At 44.6% G+C, this 12976-nt stretch overlaps 1 protein-coding gene across 4 annotated transcripts in view; it reads right to left on the bottom strand.

Annotated features, from left to right (window-relative positions):
• The window catches only part of CAP1 (cyclase associated actin cytoskeleton regulatory protein 1), a 69996-nt gene that overhangs the window by 14660 nt on the left and 42360 nt on the right, over positions 1-12976 (bottom strand). For all 4 annotated transcript variants that reach the window (XM_033955675.1, XM_033955678.1, XM_033955676.1 and 1 more), the window contains 2 exons: positions 11570-11693; positions 9527-9609 (listed from right to left, as the gene is read on the bottom strand). In XM_033955675.1, coding sequence (XP_033811566.1) covers positions 9527-9609; positions 11570-11693 — 207 coding nt within the window. The remainder of the gene's footprint in view (positions 1-9526; positions 9610-11569; positions 11694-12976) is intronic.

The raw sequence follows: 12976 nt of genomic DNA, 5'->3' as shown, positions 1-12976 counted from the left end.
TTCTTATGTTCTTATGTACACACTTAGCAGGCAACATCTTAGACTTAATCTTCACCCTCAGAGGCCCAACTGCAGAGCACCAACAAACAATCTACGCCACCACACCTGTCCCATGGTCAGACCACCACCTCATTGAATTCCATCTCCCACTCGAAACTACCCTAGCCCCGTGTAAAGATCCTAACCCTCCCACCCTACATCAACTCCCTAACTCAGTCAGCCCTCCAGCCATGGCCACAGGCATTCGCACCCTGAATGAAACCTGCACCCAACATCCCCACTCCATCGACCTAGCAGCTCCACGTGGCACTCCAACATCCAATCCCTCTATAACAGCCTTGCTCAGACAAAAACAATTTGAATAACCACCAATAAAACACCTGCTCCCTGGTACACCAGTGACCTCCGATCCATAAAACGATCTCTGAGGAAAGCAGAAAGGAATTGGATCAAACATCCAAATTCAGAAACCAAAGCCCACTGGAAAAGCACATCCATCACCTACAAAGCTGCCATCCTAGAAGCGAAGAAAGCCTACTACTCTCGCCTCCTACAATTAGCCCCTGCTAGATCCAAACAACTATTCACCCTCACAAACCAACTCTTCACCAGCGCCCAAGGAAAAAGCCACACCAACCAAACAGAACTTGATAGTGAGACTCTCTCGAACTTCTTCCAGTCCAAAGTACAAACCATCCGCAATAATCTTGACACCAACACCAACCCCACTCCTGCACACCCCCAGCCTACCACTCTCCCCCAATTTGATATGGCCACCCATGCCGAGGTTCTCGAAACCTTGAGAGAACTCAAACCCTCCAATACCATCCTCGATCCCTGCCCATCCAGCCTCCTGCTATCCACAGAAGACGCCATGGCAGAATCCATCCTCTCCATCATTAACACCTCTCTCTCCACAGGGACAGTTCCCCTCAGCTGGAAATCAGCTATTATCAAACCCACTCTCAAAAAACCCACCCTTGACCCTAACGAACCCAGCAACTAATGCCCGGTCTCCAACCTCCCATTTGTCTCCAAACTCCTAGAACGAAATGTGCTCCACCGATTACACCCTTTCATAGAAGAACAAGCTGCACTATCCCCTGCTCAATCCGGCTTCCGAACAGGCCACAGCACAGAGTCAGTACTCCTAGATATCATTGATGACAGCTGGTCAATACTCGACAAAGGCAGCAATGCCCTACTAGTCCTACTTGACCTCAGTGCTGCCTTTGACACGGTCGACCACCACCTCCTCATATCCAGACTCTATGACCTTGGAATCAAGGACTCTGCCCTCCAATGGTTCACCTCGTTCCTCCACCAAAGGACCCAAACTGTCCCATTAGGGACGCACAAATCTAACCCCAAGCCTATCAAATATGGCGTTCCCCAAGGCGCCCTTCTATCCCCCCCTCCTATTTAACCTCTACATCAGACCTGTCATTGATATAGCGCAAAAGTACAACATTAAAATCCACTCCTATGCCGATGACATCCAGCTGCTCCTCCCACTAGGCGAAAACCAATCGTCCCAAATTGCTAACCTCCAATACTGCCTCTCTGATATGAAAACCTGGATGACAAACAACAAACTACAACTGAACGCCTCTAAGACCGAACTCTTATGGATCAGGAACAAAAACACCAAATACACACGCCCAACTCTTATCATGTGACTCCACTCTACTAACGGCAACAGATCAAGTACGCAGCCTAGGAGTAACCTTAGACGGACACCTATCCCTATCCACCCACATATCCCAAGTAGTCTCTACCTCCTTCTACTACCTCTGCCTACTTAGAAAGATCAAACCCTACATCTCCACACCTGACCTAGCCCAACTCCTCTACGCATATGTCCTCTCCAGAATGGATCACTGCAACTCCCTATTTAATGGAATAACCAAAAAAGATCAAGCGCCTCCAACGGGTCCAAAATGCAGCTATCCGCCTCCTACACAGCCTCAACTATCATGATCCCATCTCCCCAGCACTCCGCGCTGAACACTGGCTCCCAATTAGCTAACGCTGTGCATTCAAGGCCCTGGCAATAGCACACAAAAAATTTATGCCACCACCCCCTCCTACATAAAATCCAAGCTACCCATCTACATCCCCACCTGCACCCTCCGCTCAGAAACGGAGATACGCCTATGCATTCCCCTGGAAGGTCCCTCCTCTTAGAAACCGCCCGCAAACGCTCCTACAGCCACTTCATTCCCCAACTCTGGAACCCCCTCAACTCAGACTACAGAACTTACTAATGACATTCCGGAAAATGGTAAAGACCCTCCTCTTCAACTAAAGGTCACCCTCAGTCTACACCCAACCCCTTACACCCCACCTCTACCCTTCTTTCTCCATTCTAATCTTCTGCCTAAATTTCTGTATAGTCCACTCTCAGCCTATACTCAAATAACTTGTATCTAAACTACTTATTTAAACTACTGTTCTTAATTTGCTGTACAGTCCCTATATTTACACTGCTGCACAGTCTCGTATGTGTATAATCTTGTATGTCCAATTCACTCCATTGTGAATGTATACTTGAAAACCGTTCTGAGCTACTGGGAGGATGGGATAAAAATCTAAATAAATAAATAAAAATAAATAAGCCAACCAGGTGGGTTGCGAGAATATCTGCCTTCTGTAACTTGAGAAAGCTCTTTGGGAGGCTTATCAAAGTCCAAGGCTTACAGGAGCTCTGATCTCGGTTCAGCGTCAGCTTCCAATTTTACAGGTAGGGCTTTGCCTAACTTGTCTAATATATCTTGTGTAGGAAAATCCTTCTGGAGGAGGCAGTCTTCTGGGAGGTGGTGGTGATGGTTCTGAAGGTATGCCATAAGAGTCAGGTGCAGATAAAAGGAGGTTCACACTCTGAATCAGATTGCAAATCTGTCATAGATAAGCCCTGAAGAAGCTATTCGAGGAGAACGATGTCTGAGAAGTTTTCCGATGTCTTCAGTACCTGAAGGGACGCAGTTCTGAAACAGGGCAAAGTCAGCACACTGATTTCTAAGCCCCTGTGAAAGAATGGTGAATCATTCCCTCTCTCCCCCTTACCTGTCACAAATTAACCCTTATCTTATTTAAGTAGGCTTTATATGGAAAGATACTTCAGCAGACAGACCTTGCAGAAGCAGTCCTCTGTCACGCACTGAGCTTAAGGGTGATCATGAGGTACATGCATTATAACCTTTAGAATGTCACATGCGATGGTAAGCTTTAGAATCATTAGATGTGTAAACAAGGGAATTGCTTTACTGTAACCTTTATAATGTATTCAGATGTCACGTGAGATGGTAGCCTTGAGAATCACATTAGATATGTAAACAAGGGAGTTACCTTGGTGTAATCAGCACTGCAAATGCATGTTGAGATTGTAACCTTGCAAATCATTAGATAAGTAAATAAGGGAGTTAAGATACTCAATAAAAGGGTTAGAGGCCTTCCATTTAGGGACGTCTCATCCCAATCTGAGTCCTGTGTGAAGCCTTATCCCTACAAGTACCGATCCAATGAAGAGGATCGATGAGTATCCCTTTTACGCTTAGAAGCATAGGATCAACATGAGGAAGAACAATGGTACCTTGGCGTCGAATGCCTTGTTGAAGAAGATTGTCAATGCTTCAAGGAAAAGGTAGAATGCAGATGCAAAGATTGATGCCTGGAGGTAGAACGGCGTTGAAATGGGGGGGGGGGGGGGGAACGACAATGCCACTGAGAAGATCCATAAGAAGTAGCTTGATGCTCTGATGGATAGTCGACATCGGTACTATGAGGCCTCGAAGTGCTATGCTTAGGCTGGGCCAGTACCAAGGGAGTCGATGTTAGCACCGGCATGCAATGCAATTGAAACGAATTACTGAGCTCCCTCTAGAAGAACTCAGAGTTTCTCCCTGAAAGTATGCACCGGTACCAATAGCTCAACAGCCAGTACCATCGGTGCAGCAGGTTGTCTCAGAGTGGGTGACCTTGATGTGGATGCACACCGTGAAGGAGAGACAACCTGCAAAGCTGGAGAACGATGACATCGCTGACATCGCTGATTGGTCTGCATCAAGGGACTCAAAGCTGTTGAGACCTGCGATAGTTGCTGGGAAGTAGATGGCTTCTTAGCTGACTTTCCCGATGCTGGAAGGTCTTGCGATGTTGATGCTGATACAGGAGTTTTAAATGTTGACGGCTTTGAAGATTTGCTGGTGTCCATAGCTGAGCCGAACAGCTTTTCCTGTTGAATACAGCATGCTTTGATGGAACGCTTTTGTAAGGTGGAACACCAAGCACAAGATTCGACTCAGTGTTCAGGGCCTAAACACTGTAAATACCAACTATGAGAGTCAATGATGGAAAAAGGCCGCTGACACCTACAGCACTTTTTAAAACCCGAAGGTTTTGACATGGACAGAAAAAGTCAGCAAAGTTAAAATCAATTTTGAAACTGGGAGAGAAAGACCCACCGAGGAAAAACCCAAAGACCGAAGCCCAAGTTTGAAGAAAAACGAATATGATTTTTTTTTTTAACTACAGAAGAGAAAATAATAAAAAAAACTGAAGTTAAAAAGAAATTAGACAAGAAGAAAAACATGCTGAAGTGGGAAGGCAACGCAGACTGAACAGAGTCTAGTCAAAAAAGTACTTCTTTGCTCCGGGGAAAACAAAGAACTGAGTTACCGTGAGCGGGCTTTGGGCAAGAAGCGCGGTGCGGGCAGTCGCAAAGTGAGAGTTCACTTTTCATACTGGACTCCATAGATGATGTCGCCCACATGTGATAATATGCTGCCTGCTTGTGCTAGGACTAATGTCCATAGTAAGTGTGGTGAAAGGAACGTCCACCACTGGATTACAAACAGCTTATAAACAACGTAAAAGGATTTGCTAAAGTTGTCAATAGTGTGCCATATATTGTTAGGGTAGACACAAAATAACTCTAAATGCTGCCAAGATACTTAAGACATTAAGCTGGAGCAGCTTTAGTCTATTGTAAGCCTTAACGAGGCTTACTAGAAGTATTGTAGCCCCGTTGATGGCAGGCTAAACTTTATGAAGAACTAAGCTAAGTGCTTTTTTCATCTTTATTGAGATTTGGTCTTTTCAGAGTGCCTTACTGCTTTGAATATATTGCACACACTTATTTTCACACGAATATGCCCTATGCTGATGTGTGGCTGGAAGTGAGTTGTTACTCCTTCATTACAAATTTTAAGGTTAAGTGCTAGAGTGGCTATTGGCCAACTCCATCACACTGAGGACACGTTTCATTCACTGTTCAATTTTGGTTGTCATTTCTTCACTTTGTTAGTGTGTTCACAGTTCGGCTCTCTGTTTTGACCAATGGACTAAAGCGCTTCCAGTTTAATGTCTTTTAAATATATTGTTAGTGTGGCAAGATCACAGCACTGGATATTCCTAATATATTATATATACACAAGCAGATAAGATGCTCGACTCTGTTGCAAACACTTGTACCAAGATTAAAAAGGACAAATGCCATTACAGCTTCCAGGGGTTCAAGGGAGAAGAAGATACAACAAAACGCTACTATAAAGCTCAGTTCTGGAACAAGCTGTCATTTGAAATAAGATCAATTATGGGTCTCACATCTGCTGTTTTTCCTTTGTTTTCGTCATTTGACTCTTCACTGCAGATTTGTTGGATTGTTTTTTTGTTTTGTAGTAGAAAGAGAAACATGACGGCAGATAAAGGCCAAACAGCCCATCCAGTATCTCCTCCTCTCCCTAAGAGATCCCATGTACCTGTCCCATGCTTTCCTGAATTAAGACAGTCTGTCTCCATTATCTCTACCACCCTCTCTGTAAAAAAAGGAGAAATTAGGTTCTTAACTGCTAATTTACTTTTTTAGCCTCTCTAGACCAGCATAGGTTAATCTTACAAGCGGGTTATATCTCATTGTGACCAGCAGGTGGAGACAGAAAAAAATGTTGGAATAGTACATATCATGTGACTCCTTCCTAATTACCTCACTCTGCTGAATAGTCAAGCAGAACTAAGAACTAGAAACAAAACAAACAAGATTCTTAACAGGAGTAACAACTAATAAAAATAGGAACGCTGTTGGAAAATGCAAAGGAACAAATGCAAATAGCAAAGGTCCCCACTAGTGCTGCCTGATTCGAATCGATTCACTGATTCATTTCGGGTGAATCTGTTCGAATCGCTTAAAAAAAAAAAATAAAAATCAGCCTCCCAATTCGCATCCGTAGACCAAGCCCAAAGCCAGAAGGTCCGACGCGCAGCAATGGATTTGGCAGATGTCTGCAAGAAATCATAGAGGATGTCTGAGAGGAAAGAGGCAGCCATCTCAATCTTCGCCACCTCCTGACCATCAAACTCACAGTTAAGGACCCGCTTGGCCCACTGAAACATGGCATGAGCTACCAGTCCCGCAGAAATAGCTGCCTGGACCCCCAAGGCAGATATATCAAAATTCAGTTTAAGAATGGTCTCAAACTTACGCTCCTCAGAGTACTGCAAGACAGAACTGCCTCTGATGGGCACAATATGCTGCGTAGCCAAAGCTGAGACTACCGCATCTACCACTGGTGACTTTAAAGTAGCCCTATCCCCCACCAGGATGGGATACAAACAAGCCAAGGAGTGGTCAAACCAAAAAGACGCCTCCGGCAAAGTCCACTGCTCCAGGATAATATCCAGAAAAACCGAATGTATCGGACAAGAGCGGGAAGCAGAGGAGATCCCCCAAAGAAGATAGTCCTCCACACTCAGGGTCTCAGGCGGCATCTCCTCAAAGAGCAGCACTGAGGAGATCTGCTGAATCAGATCTGAGAGCTTGTCTCTCTGAAAAAGGTGCACCACGAACACCTCCTCGCTGGAAGACAGAAAAAAACTAAGTCTCCTCGAGGATCCTGGAGGTCTTCCCAAAGGTCCAGGTCCTCATGCATTAGATAAAACTGCCCTCAGACAACAAGTCCTCATCCGAAGCCATACGCGGGCGCCTGGACGAGGGAGGAGATGGGGGGGACGCAAAAAGAATTAAGGGGTCCAAACAGCAGGGGGGCGTGGAGGGAACAAACACTCCCCCACGAGACACAAAGCAAAAAAAAAAAAGAGGGAGACCCCCCCCCCTGGCAGACCCATGGGACTCCCTTCCCCAGCAGGGACCCAGCTGAAACCTGTCCCTGTTATGTCAAAACAGGGAGAAGGCACCTGAGGCTAAATACAAGGTGGAAGGGCTATCTGAGGAAAAACGGCAAAAAACGCGCCAAAATTAACCACTCCAGGGCCTGTAGCAGCTGAGAAGGCTGAATTGTCCCTGCCACTAAAGCAGGCAAAAGCTGGCATCAGCTGAGAGAAAAAACAGCCGATAAGAAATCCCAAGCTGAACCGTCGGCAGCTGAGGAAATCCATCTGTGGGCGGCAGGGGAAGACCGGGCTTCCCTGAAAATCACTGCCGGCTCACGAGGGACTAGCGGAAGCCCTGGATGCTGGCACCTGTTCCCAATGAGGCTCCTCTACTGCATCGGCCCGAACAGCTGTTTTCAGGCCGACCACGAGTGCCTCGCGTCTGGACCAAATTGTGCACCTCTTCTGAGAAGTGCTCAATTGGTCCAGACGCAACCTAGCTAGAAGAAAAGTTGAAAAATACAGTAATTTACAGCATATTTAAAGAGAAAGCAACCCTTCAGACCAGCACTACCTCAGACTACACTGGCTCTCAAAGCAGTATGCCTTGCTTGAATTAGTGGGCAAACAGGGCCCACACAAGCCCAATCTGGCACTAAAAAGGGGACAAAAGTCCTAAACAAATTCCAACAGCCCTACCAAGGGAGAAGGGTACAGCTCACCACACCTGCTGGAGACTGAGAGAAGACTGAGGTAATCAGTGAGGAGTCACATGATATGTACTATTCCAACGGTTTGTCTCAGTCTCTACCTGCTGGTCATGAGATATAAACCACTTGTAAGATTAACCTATGCTGGTCTGGAGAGTGGCTAAAGAAAAAAGCATATCCTTTTTATTATATGACTAGTATTTTAGCCCGTTACATTAACGGGTGCTAGAATATATGTCTGTCTTTCTTTCTTTCTGTCTCTTTCCCTCCCGCTGTCTTTCTTTCTGTCTGTCTCTCTCCCTGGTCCCCTTTGTGTCTGTCTGTCTTTCTGTGTCTCTCTCTGCCCCTGTGCTTTTCTTCTTTTCTTTCTGTCTGCCTTCCTCCCGCTGTCTGGCTTTCTTTCTATCTATCTGTCTCTCTCCCCCCCCTACTTCCCTGTGCAGCAGCCACAGCAGCATTCCCTCCCTCTCCATGTCTCTGTGCAGCAGCATTTAGATCCCCCCCCTTCCCTGTGCAGCAGCTACAGCAGCATTCCCTCACCCCACACCACTTCCCTGTGCAGCAGCAGCGTTTCCCTTACCCCCCTTTCCTTTCCCTTGGTCTTGCCTGCTCCCTTAGTCCCTTGCCGCCCCCACCCTTCCCTTCCCGCAGTCCAACAAACCTGCTGATTCCAGCAGCTTGTGCAGCACTCTACACACGCTGCTTCGGGGCCTTTTACTGCCCTGATTTACTCTGGCACGTCCCTGATGACATCATCAGAGACGCGACAGAGCAAATCAGAGCAGTAAAAGGCCCCGAAGCAGCATGTGTAGAGTGCTGCACACGCTGCTGGAATCAGCTGGTTTGGACCGCGGCATCCCTTTGCGGCTGGAGTGTTTTGGGCTTCCCTTCCCGCCCTGCGAGGTGTCGCCACTGCTCCTCTCGATCCCGCCAGCGTCGGAAGCCTTCTCCGACGCTGGTGCGGCTGGTGAGAGAAGCCGACACAGAGAGCAGGGAGTCCAGTGCTGGCGTCCAGTCTTGCCGGCGAGTGGTAGGTGCTGGGAAGTAAGGTTGGGGACTCGCGCATGCGCATTCCTGCGGCCACAGACCTACAGATCATAGAAGCACGTAGATAGGACTGCGCATGAGCGAGGTAGGGTTTTATTATATAGGATTATTTTATTATGTATTTGCTTTTGTCATTTTAAGATTGTGTATGTAAACTAGAAGTGTCAAAGACCCTTCTCGAGGGCCGCAATCCAGTCGGGTTTTCAGGATTTCCCCAATGAATATGCATGTAATCTAGTTGCATGCACTGCTTTCATTATATACCAATAGATCTCATGCATATTCATTGAGGAAATCCTGAAAACCTGACTGGATTGCGGCCCTCAAGGAGGGACTTTGATACCCATGATGTAAACTGTTTAGTTTTAAACGGTATATAAATTTTTAAAATAAATAAATAAAATTACAACAAATTAATACACAATATGTAAAATATGAAAATGAATAAAGAATTTAAAGAAAAGAAAAAATAAAATAAAATAAATAAATTACTTCTGAGCCTATCACCTTTTAACTTCATCCTATGCCCTCTCAGTCTGGAGCTTCCTTTCAGCTAAAAGAGACTGGCCTCATGCCTATTTATGCCACATGGGTATTTAAACATCTCATGTCAGGACAGCAGCACTATGTATGCACCTGGCAAAGGAAGCTTCAGTTCTTACCTGCACTTTGACATCTTTTGAATTAATGATCTCTACAATGCCAACGGTATCATCAAACACCAAACCCAGCTTCTTACAGTTATCTGGGGGTAAAAAGCACAGAACCATGAAAAGCTTTGAAGGGTGAGGGGGAATGACCACACACACAAAACTAGACTACTATTGTAAAGACGACGTTCTCATACATGCCACATCTTTTAAATGTAATCATTTAAGTATGCATTTAAAGCTCACACCATTTTCCAATATCCCTCTGGCCAATGATATTGTTATTCTTTTGGAATCAGCAAAGCAGATAGGGAATCGAAGTACACCAAGAGCCTACGTTCTATTAAAGCAACGTTCTATTAATGGACCCGAAAAACACAATGATATGAACAGGGTATGCCCTAGGGCAGGGGTAGGCAATTCCGGTCTTCGAGAGCCGGAGCCAGGTCTTCAGGATATCCACAATAAATATGCATGAGATAGATTTGCATCTCAAGGAGGCAGTGCATGCAAATCCATCTCATACATATTCATTGTGGATATCCTGAAAACCTGACCTGGCTCTGGCTTTCGAGGACCAGAATTGCCTACCCCTGCCCTAGGCCATTACAGGCAGTACGATTCCCTGACCTCCACACTTAACAGCAAATAAGCTTCAATTTAAATTTTTGACTCAGGGAGCACCCTCAGTGTTGGTTTGAAAGCTCTTAAGAGTAGCTGTGTTTGCCGGCTCTGCTTAAGAAAGCAGTGCCGGCAAACACAGCAGGCAATGGACCCGACATGGACCAGGTTTTGGCATAACCACCTGTGTCAGGGGTCTGCACAAAGTAAAACACTACATACATACATGTGAAAGTGTTGGAATAAGTGGCCTTAAGCAAGTATCAGGGAAGAAAAAGGACAGCTGTGAAGAGATGACGTAGCAATGTTCAAATTAACCAACAGTGACATGACAAAAAAATAAGCACAAAAATTGGTTATAGCAACTTTGCCAATTCGCGCCAGAACTAGTAAAGATTCGTTTTAGATCCAGGGCAGTCTGAATTGAGCCTCCCCATTCTGGACCTACCTTAAGGATGCCAGGTGGATTCAGGTGATCCTCTAGTTGCTCCTGCCTGTGACCAGACTAGACCGGGGTAGGCAATTCCAGTCCTCAAGAGCCAGGTCAGGTTTTCAGGATATCCACAATGAATATGTATGAGATGGATTTGCATGCACTGCCTCCTTGAGATGCAAATCTATCTCATGCATATTTATTGTGGATATCCTGAAAACCTGACCTGGCTCCGGCTTTGGGGACCGGAATTGCCTACCCCTGGATTAGAGGCATAAACAGCTGAGAGATTGCTCCTTCCTGCCTGCCCTACTGTGAAGCATCAAGGCATCGTTAAAGGAGGGGACTGCTCCCCCTCTGAGATTCAGCCTGCTACCCAGTGCCATCAGGGGGATATTTAGAAGCACTATGTTTCTTATCTTATTTTTACCTCTGTCTTTATTTTACTTCTCTACCATTTACTAATTGTTTTTCAGGTACTTTAGTTAGATTGTGAGCCTTCGGGACAGTAAGGGTATTTCCAAGTACCTATCTTTACTTATCTTATTTTTATTGTATCCTTAATGTATATTTTCTGTAAACCGCTTCGAACTAACGGATTAGCGGTATATAAGAAATAAAATTACATTACATTACATTACTATCATCAAAATTTTTACTCAGGCTATTACGATTACAATTTTTGCTTGATCAACTATCATTAAAAACAGCCTAATAGGCAGCACAAGAGGATTTAGACAGCAAAATAAAGAGTAATTTAAACAGAAGATAAGAGCGTTAACTGCAAGAAATGTGAGCCAAATCCAAACAAATAAAGTTGTGCCATCAAAAGTCCTGCTGTAATAAGTGCAGTTGATCTCCGTCATATAAACATGGGCATGCATGGAATCTAGTTCATTGTTGCATGAAAGGCTTGAGAGAAGACAGCCAGGCTTTCACGGCCTTAGTTTGTACAGATTAAATTCCCCCCTTGGCTCATACATCAGTGGCCTCCCTCTTACCGACAGTAATGGAGTTAACTTTGCCTCTAATCTGCAGAGTGCTATTCACACATTTGAAGATATAAACCACCTGTTTCATTTCAGTCTGACTGATCACCAGGTTAGAAGCATTCTCATGGTTTTCCTGTTAAAGAGAAGGATATGGCAAAGGTGAAATTTCTCTTGCAATTAAACCAAAGCTAACAGCTTTCCCCATGTTACAATCCAATTGAAGATTTACCGTATTTTTCATTCCATAAGACACATTTTTTCTACTCCCAAACAGGGGATGGAAAAGTGGGTGCATCTTATGGAGCAAAGGCGACCCCCCTCCTCCTGGTACCTTTTTAAACCCCCCCCCCCCGCCTCACAGTACTTTTTTAAACGCCCCTTAAGCCTGGTGTTCCAGTGGTGTATGGACCGGCAGGAGCGTGCTTTCTGCGCTGCTGCCTGGGCCCGCCCCGCTTTCTGAATGGCTGTTATCAGTTCTTGTGGGACTCGCGAGAATTGACTGCAGCCATTCAGAAAGTGGACAGGCATAATTAAGGGGAAAAATAATAATCATTCATTACAATAATTCGTTAAAGGCTCCCAAATATCCTGAAATTTTCTTAAATACCCCTGCTGTGTGGCTATTACCCTTTCTTTTTTGTTAATCTTTATTCATTTTTAAAACTCACAATCAGTGTAACATATAATATAATCATTTATACTTTAACATCACTTAATATATCATCAATTCTAACTCACATCAAATATCCCCCCTCCCTTATACCCAACAGTTATTCATAAGCAAAAGAAATCATAAAATATTTCCACCCCCCCGGACGTGTATGAACAAAAGGGAAAAATTAATATTTCTTCGATGTAGTAATTTCAATCTTTACAGTATCTTGTTAACGGCTCCCAAATAACCTAAAGAGTTCCACCAGAAACTATAATTCAGTCTACTCCAGTTCTTTCAATTATTCGTAATCTATTGTATAGCAACCCCTGTCATAATAAGTAGAAGCTTATTATTGTTAAGGCTATTTGGCTCTTAGCCCTCATTGACATGCCAAACAGTACAGTATCATATGATAATGCCACCGGATTTTCTTATAAACAATTTATTTGACCCCATATTGATTTCCAAAAAGCCAAAATCAATGGACAGTAAAATAGCAAATGATCTAAAGTACCAGCTTCAAGATGACAGTGCCAGCATCTATTAGACTTAGAACTATCCAATTTTGTAAACGAACCGGGGTCCAAAATGCTCTATGCAACAAAAAAAACCAAGTTTGTCTCATAGATGCAGACACTGTACATCTTATCCTCCAAGTCCAAATTCGTGGCCATTGAGACGCAGTAATTTGATGCTTAATCTCAAAGCTCCGAATGTCCCAAAGGCCAGTTTTTGGTTTCTTATTCATAAATTCAGATATT

This window comes from Geotrypetes seraphini, chromosome 8, assembly GCF_902459505.1.
Source record: "Geotrypetes seraphini chromosome 8, aGeoSer1.1, whole genome shotgun sequence".
Lineage (NCBI taxonomy): Eukaryota > Metazoa > Chordata > Amphibia > Gymnophiona > Dermophiidae > Geotrypetes > Geotrypetes seraphini.
Note: the sequence above shows the minus strand (reverse complement) of the source record. Positions and strands in the feature narration are given on the sequence as shown.